General features: G+C 37.4%; 3 protein-coding genes and 1 non-coding gene across 4 annotated transcripts; 2 read left to right on the top strand and 2 right to left on the bottom strand.

Moving 5' to 3' along the window:
- Window positions 1-458: 458 nt before the first annotated feature.
- Window positions 459-7,885, top strand: LOC121254046 (histidine kinase 3). Its single transcript, XM_041154010.1, has 11 exons — window positions 459-1,869; window positions 2,302-2,583; window positions 2,826-2,995; window positions 3,324-3,536; window positions 4,067-4,253; window positions 4,344-4,395; window positions 4,504-4,733; window positions 4,833-4,931; window positions 5,343-6,478; window positions 6,824-7,178; window positions 7,320-7,885. The coding sequence occupies exons 1-10, from the start codon at window positions 1,384-1,386 to the stop codon at window positions 7,062-7,064; spliced, it is 3,096 nt and encodes a 1,031-aa protein (XP_041009944.1). The 5' UTR covers window positions 459-1,383; the 3' UTR covers window positions 7,065-7,178; window positions 7,320-7,885.
- A 1,024-nt stretch (window positions 7,886-8,909) lies between these two features.
- Window positions 8,910-8,991, bottom strand: TRNAS-UGA. The gene has a single exon. It is a non-coding gene; the product is annotated as a tRNA-Ser (tRNA).
- Window positions 8,992-9,835: 844 nt separating this feature from the next.
- Window positions 9,836-13,006, top strand: LOC121255715 (nuclear transport factor 2B-like). The gene is made up of 3 exons (XM_041156201.1): window positions 9,836-9,854; window positions 9,903-10,298; window positions 12,683-13,006. Exons 2-3 carry the CDS (start codon window positions 10,002-10,004, stop codon window positions 12,755-12,757), a joined length of 372 nt encoding a protein of 123 aa, XP_041012135.1. The 5' UTR covers window positions 9,836-9,854; window positions 9,903-10,001; the 3' UTR covers window positions 12,758-13,006.
- Window positions 13,007-13,622: 616 nt separating this feature from the next.
- On the bottom strand, window positions 13,623-15,538 carry LOC121254631. The gene is made up of 2 exons (XM_041154753.1): window positions 15,093-15,538; window positions 13,623-14,288 (listed from the first exon to the last, which is right to left on the bottom strand). Exons 1-2 carry the CDS (start codon window positions 15,240-15,242, stop codon window positions 13,839-13,841), a joined length of 600 nt encoding a protein of 199 aa, XP_041010687.1. The 5' UTR covers window positions 15,243-15,538; the 3' UTR covers window positions 13,623-13,838.
- Window positions 15,539-15,784: the final 246 nt, after the last annotated feature.

Genomic DNA, 15,784 nt, shown 5'->3' with positions numbered 1-15,784 from the left:
AGGAGCCCATGATGTCTCTCGATCGACTGTCCTTTTATCTTTCCTGCTATGTTTTTCTGGGGGGTTGGTTTGGTTTACAAGGAATTTAGAGCTGTATGCAGCCTATAAGTTGATTCAGACTCCAACACAGTGAAAAAGGATAGTAAACAGACCTTGAGAGGTTGTTATCATGGCTCTGCCTAAAAACTCTTTACCTACTCTTTTGACTCTTGGTCTCTCTGATGGCAAATGCTAATTAGAATAAAAGTATGGGGTATCTAATGCCAAAGGGTAGAGAAGTGAAAATTCTGTTTCCATGGGAGGGTAATTTTGTCGTATAACAAGTACAGCCATGCAAACACAGAGTTAACAACTTAGCGTGTACAAGTTGTCTACTGGTATTGGATAGATAGATAAGGGATGTGAACACGAAGGAAAGTTGAAGAAAAGCAGTGATTTCTACCAAGTGGAAGTATACCTTTTCTGCCTTATAAAAATAAAAGTGTGTATATATATTATATATTATATGTTGTTGAATATATTAAATGTTGAACAAATTGTTTGTTTTTGGGGTCGGATGGTATGGACTATGTGGATAGGGATAATGCCTGTGCTAGCAGACATTTCTACCACCGTATTCTCCTCCAGCCTTTTTTCATGATTTTCTCCCTCAATGTCCATGAATTCACTCTGCTCAGCTTCTTTTCTTCTTCTCTTTTTATTTTTCCCTAGCGCTGCTTCTTCAACAACTACCATTTCTAGCCCTTATTGCGCTGCTTCTATGTATAGGGTCTATTCAGGTTGGATTACTCAAAGAGTCCACCTTTAAAACCCACATGCTTAAATTCCTTCTTGTTTGGTTTCAGGAAGTTGAAAGCCGTAAACCAGATCTCCAGTCAGGTTCTTTATTGGTGGTCGGTTTTCTGATTTTCGTTTTAACTAAATATCAAATCTTCGTTGGCTAGTTTAGCCCATTTCTTGTCCCGGGTTTTGGTTGTTAGTTAACAGATAAAATCAAATTGTTTGGGATTAGAAACTCAGAATCCAGGGATTCGTTGATTCCTTTTCTAGGTCTGTGAAATATTCTTATCTCCCTTAATTTTGGGCTTACTCTTGCATTACCAATTTGAAGCTGTTTGAGTGGGATAAGATAGCATCTCTCCACTTCCACTTCAATCTACCTGCTTTTAGTGAAATCGGAGGCGGGTGAGCTTCATCCTCCATTTCTTCTCCTTAATCAGCTTCTTCCAAGTAATTTTTTTTTCTAACAAGAAAGTTTCTGTGGATTTGATACTGGGTCGCTCTCTCTCTCTCTCTCCCCCTCTCGCGCTGGAAGTATCAAGAAGTCAAACTCACTTCATATTGTTACTGTTTCTTGTTAATTTGTGTTGGTTACTGTTGTTGATGAGTTTTCTTCACGTAGTTGGGTTTGGTCTAAAGGTGGGGCATCTGCTTTTGATGCTATGTTGCTGGATTGTGTCTGTAATTTCCATGAACTGGTTCATAAATAGTGCAATAATGGACACTAAGACTGGTTTGCTTGGGGATAGTGACAAGATGTGGCTCAAATGGTGGGAGAAGATCTCAGGGAAAAGTTGGAAGATTCAGCATCACTACTTCCAGTATATTGGGTCCAAGAGAGTCACGAAAGCATGGTGGAGAAAGCTTTTGATTACATGGGTACTTGGTTGGACCGTAGTGTCTCTGTGGATCTTCTGTTACATGAGGCTACAAGTTACTGAGAAGAGGAAAGAGACCCTTGCTAGTATGTGCGACGAAAGGGCTAGGATGTTACAGGATCAATTTAATGTGAGTATGAATCATATTCAAGCCATGTCCATTATGATCTCAACCTTCCACCATGGCAAGAACCCATCTGCCATTGATCAGGTAAATTCATCTCCTTCATATTTGAGCAATTTAGGATACCAATATTTGGCGAATCCATAACCCTCCAGTATAAGTGCTTAATTGCCTTCCTTCTAACTTGTTTCCTCCATTGATTTCAGTCAAGAATGTTAATTTTGAGGCATATGGCTTAATTCACAACCATACTTCAGCTATTTGTCCAGTGACCTCCTTTAATTTTAACAATTTATAGTAGTTCTTAATCATTTAGCTTTTCATTAATACAACTTCATTGCATAAATCACGTGATCCGTTTTCTTCCTATGGGAGTTTAATTTGAGGTGTTGAATAGAGTAAATTCATAAGAAGTCTGAATTCCGGATGTTAATTTGGTTAATTTAACTATATCTACAGCCAGATCTGAGTTCTTTTGCCTATGTTCACTAGCATCTAGCTAATTTTCTCAATCTATAGAGGACTTTTGCGAGGTACACGGAAAGAACTGCTTTTGAGAGGCCCATCACAAGTGGTGTGGCATATGCTGTACGGGTGCTCCACTCAGAAAGGGAACAATTCGAGAAGCAACAAGGCTGGACTATTAAGAGGATGGATACTCTCGAACAAAACCCCGTTCATGAGGATGATTATGCCCCAGAAGCCTTAGAGCCGTCCCCAGTTCGGGAAGAATATGCTCCTGTCATCTTTGCACAGGATACCATTTCTCACGTGGTTTCACTTGATGTGCTCTCGGGGAAGGTAAATTTCTTTTTTATCTTCTGCATATTCTCTTGTGATTCATTTTTTTTGTTGGTGATTGGCCATATTAAATTATTGTGCTGAAGTTTAAGCCATTTTCCAATAAAACAGAATCTGGTAATGACTCAGAAAGCTCTTCTTTGGAGTCTTAAAATCTTGAACCAATTACCACTGCTTTATGGAATTATTTGATTTATACATGATTTTCAATCAGAAAATTTCATCCGGTTATGTACCAACAGGAAGATCGTGAGAATGTGTTGCGTGCAAGAGCATCAGGAAAGGGGGTTCTAACTGCTCCTTTCAGACTAGTGAAAACAAACCGTCTGGGAGTGATATTGACATTTGCTGTCTACAAGACAGACCTCTCCTCAAATGTTACGCCAAAGGAGAGGATTCAAGCAACTGATGGGTATGTTTCATCTGATAAATGCAAAAGTTGATTTCATTAGGGTTTCTGAATCCCTCAAAATTTCCCCTACCCCCTCTCCTTTCAGAGAAAAAGATGAATAACAGCTGTAAAAGCTGCTTTGTGTGTGTGTGTGTGTGTGTGTGTGTGTGTATACACATATGAAGAGGGAGAGATGGCGTAGTAATACTCAAATTCACTATATACATTGAACTTGTTCTGGTAAGGTTAAGATCCATATTGCTGATGCCATGTGGTGTAAATGGAGGCTGTAAAATAAATTTATAAAAATCAATAAGAAACCTTTTCACCGTTGTCTGCTGCCTAGCAGGTATCTTGGTGGAGTATTTGATATTGAATCACTTGTGGAGAAGTTGCTTCAACAGCTTGCTAGTAAACAGACCATCCTCGTGAATGTGTATGACACTACCAATCACTCACATCCAATCAGCATGTATGGTTCAGACGTATCGGATGATGGTTTGCAGCATGTCAGCACCCTTAATTTTGGAGATCCCATCAGGAAGCATGAGATGCATTGCAGGTAATAATAAACTCTTCTCTGTACTGATTATTCTGGGCTCAGCTTCTGTGTCATGTAGACCTCTTTGGTTAGTTTGTAAACAAGTAAGGTGCCGTTTGAATAGTGAGTTGAGATGAGATGAGATAAGATGAGTTGAGATGAAAGTTGAAAGTTGAATAAAATATTGTTAGAATATTATTTTTTAATATTATTATTATGTTGGGATTTGAAGTTGAATTGTTTATTATATTTTGTGTGGGAATTTGAGAAAGTTGTAATGATGAGATGAGATGAAACACTTCTTGTATCCAAACGGGGCCTAAGTGTCACGTCAAGATTTTGGAAAAGTTACGTCACTTGCATCATAAAAACAGGATGGTGAGTTGCTGTTATCATATGGCTTGTCTGTCTCCAATAAGTTGATGCGACTGTGCTGTTACTGGTTCCCAAAGAACCGGTCTCCTGTAGCTTCTGAGGAAAATGACATCAGTGGTTGAAATTTAGGAGTTGGAGACTAAGTGAGTGCAAAACTATGTTTATTCCTGGTACAGGTTCAAACAAAAACCCCCATGGCCTTGGCTTGCAATAACAACTTCTATTGGCATCCTCGTGATTGCTTTACTTGTTGGATATATATTCCATGCAACTGTGAATCGAATTGCCAAAGTAGAAGATGATTACCATCAGATGATGGAGCTCAAAAAACGAGCTGAGGCTGCTGATGTTGCCAAATCTCAGGTATTTGATGCCTTTAATTACTCCATACAACCTTTTTTAGGGTGCTTTTATCTTGCACATGCGACCTAACCAAATTTCAACCCTCTGTAGTTCCTCGCTACCGTCTCCCATGAGATCAGAACCCCAATGAATGGTGTTCTCGGTGAGTGTTTGACGGTCCTTTGCTAATAGTGAACAATTTATATGTATGCTCCTATGTTCATGATAGAGGTTTTTGAGCCATGACACTGCATTGTTTTTAATTTTTCAGGAATGTTGGATATGCTTATGGACACAGTTCTAGATGTTACTCAACAAGATTACGTCGGAACTGCACAGGCCAGTGGAAAAGCTCTAGTCTCACTCATAAATGAGGTTTTAGACCAGGCAAAGATTCAATCTGGTAGGCTTGAGCTTGAGGCAGTGCGGTTTGATCCACGAGCAATTTTGGATGATGTTCTGTCGCTCTTTTCTGGAAAGTCTCAAGAAAAAGGAGTGGAGGTAATAACTGTTTTTATTTTTGAATTATCTTTCATTAATTACTTCCTACTTTCTAATAAATTGATGGGGTTTGTATGGCCAAACTTGTGGGAAGAGCAGCTGGCAGTTTATATCTCAGATCAAGTTCCTGAAATGCTAATTGGTGATCCAGGAAGGTTTCGTCAAATCATTACCAATCTTATGGGTAACTCAATCAAGGTAAGTACGAAGTAGGTCCTAGAATTTTGTTGAACATAGTGGAAAAACTGTGCTGAAAAAGTAAAAAGGTGTTTTCTGCTATTGTAGAACTGTAGATATATACAGAAGTGGGGGGATGCTTGATCATGAAAATCTATTCAGCTGTTTCTCTATGAACCAAAGTTAGTTTTGATATTTAATAGTTTGCCTTGTGGAGAAAGAGTAAAATGACGAAATTTAGTGGATCTAGAAAAGTAACTTGTCTTGGAAACATTCATGTTTTGAACTGTCCTATAGGCAATAGGCATAATGGTTTTGTCATGGAACTATAGAAAGTCAAAAGGATATTTGTTGAATGAATGTTAAAATTAAGCTATCTTGTGTGCTCTTCGCATAAATGGGCAAAAACTGATCATTTTAATTCTATTACAGTTCACAGAGAAAGGACACATATTTGTCACTGTTCATCTCGTCGAGGAGGTGATTGGTTCAATAGATGTTGAGACAGAATCATCATCAAAGAACACATTGAGTGGATTCCCTGTTGCAGATAGGCGACGCAGCTGGGAAGGATTTAAGACTTTCAGTCGAGAGGGATCCACTTGTCCTCTCTCATTGTCCTCCTCTGACCTTATCAACCTAATTGTATCTGTGGAGGATACAGGAGTAGGGATCCCTCTGGAAGCACATTCTCGTGTTTTCACTCCTTTTATGCAGGTGGGTCCTTCTATCTCCCGAACGCATGGAGGCACGGGTATTGGCCTAAGCATAAGCAAGTGCTTAGTTGGCCTAATGAGTGGGGAAATTGGTTTTGTGAGCATACCAAAGACCGGCTCTACCTTTACATTTACTGCAGTCTTCACAAATGGCTGCTCCAATCCAAATGAGTATAAAAGCCAGCAAATCGACAAGAAATCCAATCCTGCATCCTCCGAACTTCAGGGCATGACGGCATTAGTTGTGGACCACAGACCTGTCCGGGCCAAGGTGTCAAGATATCATATCCAACGCCTTGGAGCTCGTGTTGAAGTAGTTTCTGATTTGAATCAAGTTTTGCCCAACGTAAGCGGCGGCAAAACAGTTACCAATATGATCCTTGTAGAACAGGAGATTTGGGATAGGGATTCAGGCATTTTAGCTCTTTTTACTAATAATTTAAAGAACTTTGATCGTGGAATTCCACCCAAGTTGTTCCTTCTCACTAATTCTATCGGTTCATCCAGAACAAATGCTACAACTTCAAGTGTTTACACACCTCTAATTATCATGAAGCCCCTGAGAACAAGCCAGCTTTCTGCCTCATTACAGCGAGCCATGGGTGTAGGGAACAAGGGGAATCCCCGTAATGGGGAGCTCCCTGGTCTGTCTCTCTGTAATCTTCTTCTTGGTAGAAAAATCCTTATTGTGGATGACAATAATGTGAATCTCAAAGTAGCTGCTGGTGCTTTGAAGAAGTATGGAGCTGATGTGGTCTGTGCAGACAGTGGGAAAAAGGCAATCTCATTGCTTAAACCACCTCACCAATTTGATGCCTGTTTCATGGATGTCCAGATGCCGGAAATGGATGGGTATGTTCTGCTTGATTTCTTGTAAAGTTTCTGATATGAAGTATATTTTGCTAGGGAAAGACTTTCATTAACAATTCATAAATAAATCAATATATATCATTCTAATGATGTCAGGGTAGAATCCATACTTCTAGTTTGCAAGTTAAGCATTTAGATAATTGTAGTCTGCCTTATACGTGATGGGATCTATTACACCTCAAATTTGCAATCAGTTATGAGCAATCGCTCTTCTTGGGCTGCACGTTTCACTCTCTCCATGGATGATCTTATTTGATTTTAATAATTTTTAGATGTTATTGGTAGATCAATTACTATATTTAAGAACCATTAATCTCCCTCCCTCAGGTTTGAAGCTACCAGAAAAATTAGGTACATGGAACACAGTATCAATAATCGGATTCAACATGGGGAACTATCTGTGGAAGGTTATGCTAATATTTCAAATTGGCATGTTCCCATTTTGGCCATGACGGCAGATGTGATCCAGGCTACACATGAGGAATCCCTAAAATGTGGAATGGATGGGTATGTTTCAAAACCATTTGAAGCTCAACAACTTTATAGGGAGGTTTCTCGCTTTTTGTGATCAGCTTCAAATGGGAGAGAACTTCTATTCTAAAGGCTTGCTGCTGAGGCAAGCATGACTAGTGTTCTCGTGTGTGCTTACGAATGCTTAAATGGGTTCAGAGTTCTTCCCAATGTAAGTTCCTCTGGAACTAAAATTTTACTTGTTATTTTATAGTTCTTCCTCTTGAATAGTCATAGTTTCCTCTATAAAAGTCAATGATTTTTTCAGACTTGTACAATTACTAGTCTATTGACTTCTGCTTGTTATATCCAGGGAGACATTAGCTTTTTGGTGGCAGTGTATATTAGAAGCCATGCTTGATTGATTGGGATTGAGTTTTTGTTGATTGTCTTATGAGGCAGATATAGAAGACAGTTCATTTTTCACTTGTAAAGTTCGTCTCATTTCCAAGCTTTTCGTCAAGGATCGGTTGTTTGAGATTTATCTGCTAGTAAAGGCTCTCTGATATACCTCAAATTCAGAAATACTAGTTGAAAATGGTCAACGAAATATCCCCTAGACTTTGATGTATCATAGAACATGTGGGGTTTTCGATCCTTGGAAGAGTTCTCACTTCTTTGCCGGGTGTCAATGCTTGTATTATAGTAATTTATCAGTTGAAGGAATGAGAATATAGCTTCTCAGCAACGGGAGAATGCACCGTGTATATTCAGACTTCAATAAAAGATGGTTGATGTGTACTGATAGGGCATCCTTTTCTTTACATTTTTTTTTTTTTTTTTTTTTTGTGTCTAACAAAGAGAAAAATTTGTTCGACTCAGGATTGATGTAACTACGACATTGTATAAATTCCGAGTAAAGTCACAATTCTTGCCTGATTTGTACATTTCTTTTGATGCACTTGCTTATTCTGATCTTATACTCTGAACCAATGCCAACATATCTTAGTCAGATTAGATACAAGCAGTGGTTGAGTGTTCTGTGCAAAAGCATCTTGCTTGAGTAATGAATTACAAGTTGTAGGACATCTCTTTATTCTTCTTCAATTGTTCTAACAGCAACTTGTATTTTATATATATATATATATATATATATATATATATATATTTCTGGAGAGTTTTCTATAAAGATTGGATTTCTGTGGAAATAGATTTCAAAAGAGGAACTTTTGCACGAACTCAATGAGCTCTGATAAGCTTTTGGCAGGCAGCAAGGTGCTTTATTATCACACCATCCTTGCTTGTAGACATACAAATTTCAAGTGGGTGAGTAAGCAGACCTAATTTCATAGGATTTAGAGTTCTGGACATGACCTACCAACATGTATGACTTACAAGTATTCTTGTTCTTTCTAGCTGTTATCATAGTTTTGTTGAAAACTTCTCCAAGATAACAGTTCCCTTAACTTCACAACCAAGGAAAGCTCAATTCACATCCGGGATCCCATTCACCATCTCCTATACTTAATCCGGATATTACAATCAATGTCTTAATAATCCGGATATTACAATCAATGTCTTAACCTATTGCATATTTTACTCCGAAAATAACTTGGTTTTAATAATTTGGTCAGCTTTTGGGGATCAACCAAATCCGGAATGGGAGAAGCGGAAGTTCAATATTATTAAACTGTTGTTGCCCACACCAAATTAACAATAAATTCAACATATAAAAATAACATTATCTACTCTAATCCTAATCTGTATTAGCTTAAACATATATCCTTCGGAGAGTCAGATATTGATATTCCGAGCCTTCATCTTTTGTTTTTTGTTGGAGTAGGAGAGACATTAAACCGAAAACCAGTTAACTGAAAAAACAACAAGGAAGAAGAAGAAACGGACACAACTACCACGAGAACAGAGAGAGCTTTTAGCTAAAGGAAAATCTAACGAAAAGGAACGTCGACAGCAGGGTTCGAACCTGCGCGGGCGTAGCCCAACAGATTTCAAGTCTGTCTCCTTAACCACTCGGACATATCGACTCTACAGCCAGTGATCTATCGATTTGGTATAAGTAGAATATCCCGTAAATAGAAATATTTTGATTGATTGGAATGTTGCGTTCCATCGTAGATTTTATAGCATTTTATCATTGTCATGTTTTAAGTTCTATTTATTTGAAGAGAAATAAGGTCTTTGAATAGAGTTATTCTTAAATAATTGATATAGATTATTTAAATTATGGGATATCAATTTATGATTGTAATGAGACATTCAAAATAAAGAGTGATATTTTTCTCTCTCTATTTCTAAAACTTGTAAAAAAATTGTTGCGGGATTTAATAATAAAAATTTCTATTTAATAGCTATACACCACATATTTATCGAGAGAAAAGATAAAAATAGAGTATAAGATTATTAAGTAGAAAAACCCTTTAACAACATCATAGGTGCTTTTAGGGCTTTGTTTCAACCCCACAACTCAAGATAACAATGATGAATATGAACAGCATCCACAAATCATATAAATTTAATGTGTTTATTAGTAATTTTTAATGATTAAAATATGGGTTTATTAAACATGTCAATTCCCAAATCATATTTCCAAGGACTTAAAAAGTTATATCAGTCACATCAATCATGTATATGATTCACTTTTTTTTTTTCTATAATTTTTTTAGTTAATTAAAAAACTTATCAGGTCGCTGAAAATAATGTTACGAAAATAATATTGCGAAATAATGTGCTGAAAACAACTATAGCACATTTTGACGTCATTTAAAAAAAAAAAAAAAGGTATTAGGTTGTTTATTCATTATTCTCTTAATTAAATTTTTATATATTGATTTTTTTTTTTTATATATTATTCATTATTCTCAGATTTCCCACTGCGACATAACAATAGTTCTCTGATTAGGGAAAAAAACAAAAAAAAAAAAAAAAAAAACAATAGTTCTCACACTCCAACCTCTCTCTCTCTCTCTCACTCTCTCTCTCTGCGTTGGTAATAAGCGGTGGAGGGGGCAGTGATCGATCATCGGGTGCTGCGGAGATGGATCCAGACCAGTTGGCGAAGGCATTCGTGGAGCACTACTACACGACATTCGATGCGAACCGTGCGGGGCTGGCGAGCCTTTACCAGGACGAGTCGATGCTGACCTTTGAGGGCCAGAAGACCCAAGGCTCCCAGAACATCGTCGCCAAGCTCACCACCCTCCCCTTCCAGCTGTGCCAGCACAGTATCACCACCGTCGATTGCCAGCCCTCCGGCCCCGTTGGCGGGATGCTCGTCTTCGTCAGCGGTAACCTCCAGCTCGCTGGCGAACAGCATGCCCTCAAGTTCAGCCAGGTATCCCCACTGTTATCGTTTCTATCCCTTTTTCGCATTTGATTGCTCCCTGATCCGATTAGGATCGAGATCGCTGGTTCTTCTGGCTTTTGATTATGCTTATTGTGCGTATATTACTTATATCCAAATAAGAGTACTAAGGCTTCCCCGGGTGTGAGTTTTAGATCTACTTTTTCTTTGCAAAATGGAGGATTTTGTTAGGAAATTGGTGTTTATGGCTTTCTCTGGTGATTTAATTTTGTTTCTATTGGCAGATCTACATTTCGTTGTCAAATAACCTTTTATATCTTTGCAGTGTTTCTAATCAGTATTTATTGTCTGATCTAAGCATTGCGTTGTTTTGCTTGTGTTTCTGTAGCATATCTGGATGAATATATCGCTTTCTTGGTATTTGGTACTTATCTTGGCATATAATATAAAGAGAAATGCTACAAATACAAAAAGATTCCATGAAAGTAAATTCAAAAACTGCCATTTTTTGTATAATACCATATATTTACTTTACATAAAAGTAGTTTCACAATCTATCGTACAACATTAAACTACGTCAGATTGTGGGTTTGCTTTTGTGTAATTTTTTTGTGACTAAAACATTTCTCAAATATAAATAGTTTAGCTGCATGTTAACTGACGTTTGTAGTGATGCTTTTACTTGGCAGCGGTATTCCTCTTCCTTTAAATGAATCATTCAAGCGTCTTCCTCAATTCTTTGCCTTGGTGGTTTTCAGAATCGAATTACTTTACTGACAACACAATATATGTGAAGGAAATATGTTGTTGTGTATTTTTCTTCTTGAACTTCTTTTACTTGGTCGTGTATGTAACTAAACTCTCTTGTATATGTCCCGTGTACTTGGACTCTTGTCTACTCTTTTGATTAGGGGTGTTAAAAGAAAAAGGGAAACCGGTTTAACCGACCAAACCACTGGGTTCAGTTCGGTTCGTAACCGTTCCGGTCCTGTATCGGTTCTTAAGAACCAAAACCAGTTCGGTATTGGTTTTCAAAACTGGTTTGAACCGAACCAAACCAGTATATATATATTTTTAATTTTTTATATTATATTATATGCTAAATTGCTAATTAATATAATATGAGCTTTTAATCTTATTATTCAAGAATATTAATCTTATAACATAAAATTAATATAATATTTTATATAAGTTAGACATTACTTATACTATATATAATTAGGCACTAATGAATTAGTAATTGTTAATAATAAATACTAAATTTTAGCAATTAAGTTTAGTGTTTAAAAAATTATAATACTAAACTTATGTAGTGTCACACGTATAAACGGTCAAAACCGAAAAAACTGAAAGTTTAGGGAACTATGATGATGAACCGGTCCGTATCAGTTCTTAAATTTCAGAAACCGGTGTATACTGGTTCGGTTCCAAAATTTTTCCAAAACCGGACCGAACCGGACCAGTTACATCCCTAATTTTGATCAATAAAAATTTGTTTATGGATGAAAAAAATTTATGTTAACTAAAAATTTGTAGATTTTTTTGAATCCCTCTCCGAGTTTTCATTGTAATGAGCAAGAAGCAGACTGACATAGCCACGCACTCTAGATTTCAGAGTGCTTTGCCACTAACAAATTGTCCAAAATATGCCTGGACAAATCAACTACATTTTTTAGATAGAAGAGCCCCTGGTAAGAATTGTCCAACTTCAAATCAAACCATTTGAATGCAGGCTGAGCTCTCATTGTCTGGCTTCTTGAGTATGCTTCTTGTGTTTATGCTAATTTTGTGCATGCATTCATACTAACCTGAAGTTCACGATTATGAGGGCAGCTCTTGGATAAGCTTATCAAGGGAATGTTCAAAGCGTTAATTAAACTTACTGGGTTCTTAAATGTTTCCATCTATTGAATGGTACCAGTCTGCAGCAAGCAGCTGTACCATACTTCTGATTTGATCAAGTGACAAGGATGCAGACAGCTCTTTATACTTTGATTGGTTTAGTGACCGGACCTGTTTATTAGTTAGCCATGCAAGCATTTCATGTTTGGCAGTTCTTGAAACGTTTCAGGGTGCTTTATGCTGCATTAAATATACAAACCCAGGATGATTTCAATCTTTTCATTGAAGCGAGTTTACATGTGCCATATATTGGCATTTATTTTATTATCGCATTTTTTTGGTTCTTGGATATGATGTTGAGAGAGTGATCACAACATGTTATTTGTTTATTTGTGTGACAATGTGATATTGTGAGCTTGCTCAAATGGCTTCTTCTCTTGGGTTGGAGGGTGAGGTCTCGAGTTCAAGATCCACTCAAGTGGATGTGTAAATTATAACGAGAAACATTATTCTTTAATTTTAATGTTTTTTTTTTCTAACTACAGTTTTTTTGTCATGCTTTCGGCACTCAGATGTTCCATTTGATGCCAACGCCACAAGGAAGCTTTTATGTGTTGAATGACATATTCCGTTTGAACTATGCATGAAGACAAGATTAAACTCAAATTCAACAAATGGCGGAAACGTGGCCAAAAGTGCTTGTTTGCTTGTCACCGTTCAATACTGGACATATCAAATGGAAAATGGTCTTTCTTTGGACAGTTATTATGTTTCATTATGCTTTTATGTCTCATATGTCAGAGATTCTTGCTTGTGATTGTTTGGATGAAATATACTTTCATGCACAACTGTTTGAACAAATTGTGTATTAGAGGTTTGAAGACTTTTTACTTCAATCTTCATCTCCAAAAGTTTGGGTAGTCCCAAATGTCGTGTTATTCTCGGAAGAGCCATAGATACATTGGTTCTGATTCAGGTTATTTGTTAGTTAGGTTCAAAATTTTCTTGGCGATAGGTGCTTTGCAGATCCTAATATGGTTGTTGGCTTTGTTTAGGGGAAATGGTGTGTTAACCATTGGCCCCTGCTGCAATCCAGGCTCCCTTTCATCCAGTCTTTCAATCTAAACGAAAGTGGTTGCCAGTGCACTGCAATTACGAGGTAGCAATACTTGATAGTTTCGACTTCCTGATGCATCAGATGGGGTTGATCTCCCATTTGCACAACAAACGTGGACTTTGCTCATATAACTGTCTCTAAAAATTTCCTACTTTTGTTACGGAACATAGTGTTAATAATGTTATCATAAAATTCTAACAGATATCTCTAAAAAAGTTTTCAGAAATTTCAAAAAAATCTTCAGTTCAAACAAATCAATCTAACTCTTGACTACTTCATTATGTCCGTATCTTGTGTTTTTCATGGACTCTTTCCCATTCCCGCCGTGACCTGGCCATACGGGTCTTCCGTAGTGGCAGGGCGTGAAGCAGCTCAAGAAACGCTTTTAGAATTCCAAGACAAAACTTTCATAGTCGAATCAACATATTAACAGTTACACCACAAGCAAAGACATCCCTTACATATCTCGTCTTTCAAACATCTCAACAAATGAAATTAGAGTGAACATGGTTTGTTCTAGAAGCTTTGTTCATACTTCAACCATTGCAGATCAACCAGGCAGTACTGCGCTCAAGTCCTTAACCCTTTTCCCTTCATATCACACCAACCTTTCATTTATATTTTGAACCATTTAAACCTAAATCTGGGAGTGAAAGGGCTTCACTAGGTGGTTTTTTGGCCGGCGAGGACAGTTTTTCTGTGTCTTGACCATTTGTAGCAGGGCCTTTCAGCATCCTTGCGAGTAAACTTCCAACGGATCTAAATGGGTTGCTTAGTCCTTCTTTGACTTTCAAAATTAAGGTGACTTCGGATAATTGCCAAGCAACGGTCAGTATAATCATGGCCGAAAGAAGGCAATGAGTTACAAAATTCTGCCTCTTCACCTTCTTCAGCTCCTTCACTATCTCTTCTGCCCCGATCTCAATGCCACCACGGTCGACCTGACGGGCATTCCCCATATTTACGTCCACAATACCAACTGCTGGAGAAGAATTCACCTCCTCCACCTCAGTTAAAGCTTCAGGTTCCTTAAGTGCATTATCTCCTTTCAATGATTCCAACTGTTCATAGATGTAGAAGGAACATGAGTTTGCTGCCAAATGAATTGCACGTACGAGTACTGATCATTAAACAAGAATGTGATACACTTGATTGTGGTAAATAAGGCCAAAGATCCAGAGTCCCTGTGTGAGAGTGTGAAGAGAAGAAGATATTGATCTTCATGACGTATGTGCATACCCAACATTATTCATCCATAATACACAACAAGGCATTGGAGACTTACGAAGGAAAAGTAGTAAACATAGACATGGATGAGCAATATTGGCGTAGTCAGAATTTTTTTTCCCTCGGGGAGGACAATATTTGAACACCATGTGTACTGTGCACATGCAGGCGATTGAATAGTGATTGAACAACAAATCGTTGAGTTCATTCAATTAAGAAAGAAGATATAAAAACTAGATATAAAAACTAGAACAACTCTTTGCATCAACAACGTATATTAAAAACTTCAATATATTAAAAACTTCAATGATGTTACAAAAAATCATACCCTATATCATAATACATTGACCAACCGTTTTTGTTGTTGTTTCACTTCAGAAATTCTATCCAGATTGTAACGTCAGAGTGATCACTAATAACAATAAATAGATTAAGAAATAAATAACCAAGAGATGTCGTGTGTGAAAAACAGGATCAAGATGTCAACTCCATTTTATTTTTGAATCGGATTGATTGAATAGAATAATAGATAGCGACAGGGAAAGCAGGAAAATAGAAACCCTAGGATCGACTTCTATAGCGATAATGAGGTTCGATTAAAAACTTCATCAATCAATTGAGAAAGAGAGGAAATTAACCTGAGAGAGCAATCTGGAGAGGAGAAGGTGATCATCGAGGTCGTCTTCCACGAGGCCATCGCTGGTACTGCTGATTGGTTTGATCTTCTTCTCCGTTATAACTCTCTGGATCGCGATGTTTATTAGCTCCAGTTTGTTGTTTGAATCCATGACAGAGATGGCAGTGAGGGATTGAACTTCTTGACGACAAAACTAGATAGAACTACGATTCAATATGAGTAGGAAGTCATATCCTTCAGATGATGCACACGTGGCCATTGAGCCTATCGTGGCATATGGGCAGAGAGTCAGAGACTTTGGTGTTTGCGGTTGAAAAAGTAGTGCCCGTGCAACCAGCCCACCCCACACTTCTTATAACAACTGGTACGTGTACTAATTGAGGGGCAATCAACCGACTAATTATTTTATTTTTTTTAAGACAAACCGACTAATTATTGAGTAGTAGTAATTATTGAATACTTTTTGGAGTATATAAATTTATTATTAAAATTGCTATTTATGTAAATAATTTTAATGACACGATGGCATAAAGCTTTCTTAGCAAAGTTTCATTGAATAAAAAAGGAAGGAGATACCATGAAAACCGTATAGTTTATTTATTTTTTTATGCAATCCAATTCAGAGGGATTGTAGTGTTGTGACAGAAATAGCAACGCACTCATCCTTTAGATACTCGAATATGGAAGTATGAA

Source organism: Juglans microcarpa x Juglans regia, chromosome 3D (genome assembly GCF_004785595.1).
Source record: "Juglans microcarpa x Juglans regia isolate MS1-56 chromosome 3D, Jm3101_v1.0, whole genome shotgun sequence".
NCBI lineage: Eukaryota > Viridiplantae > Streptophyta > Magnoliopsida > Fagales > Juglandaceae > Juglans > Juglans microcarpa x Juglans regia.
This window is presented reverse-complemented; position numbering and strand designations above follow the sequence as displayed.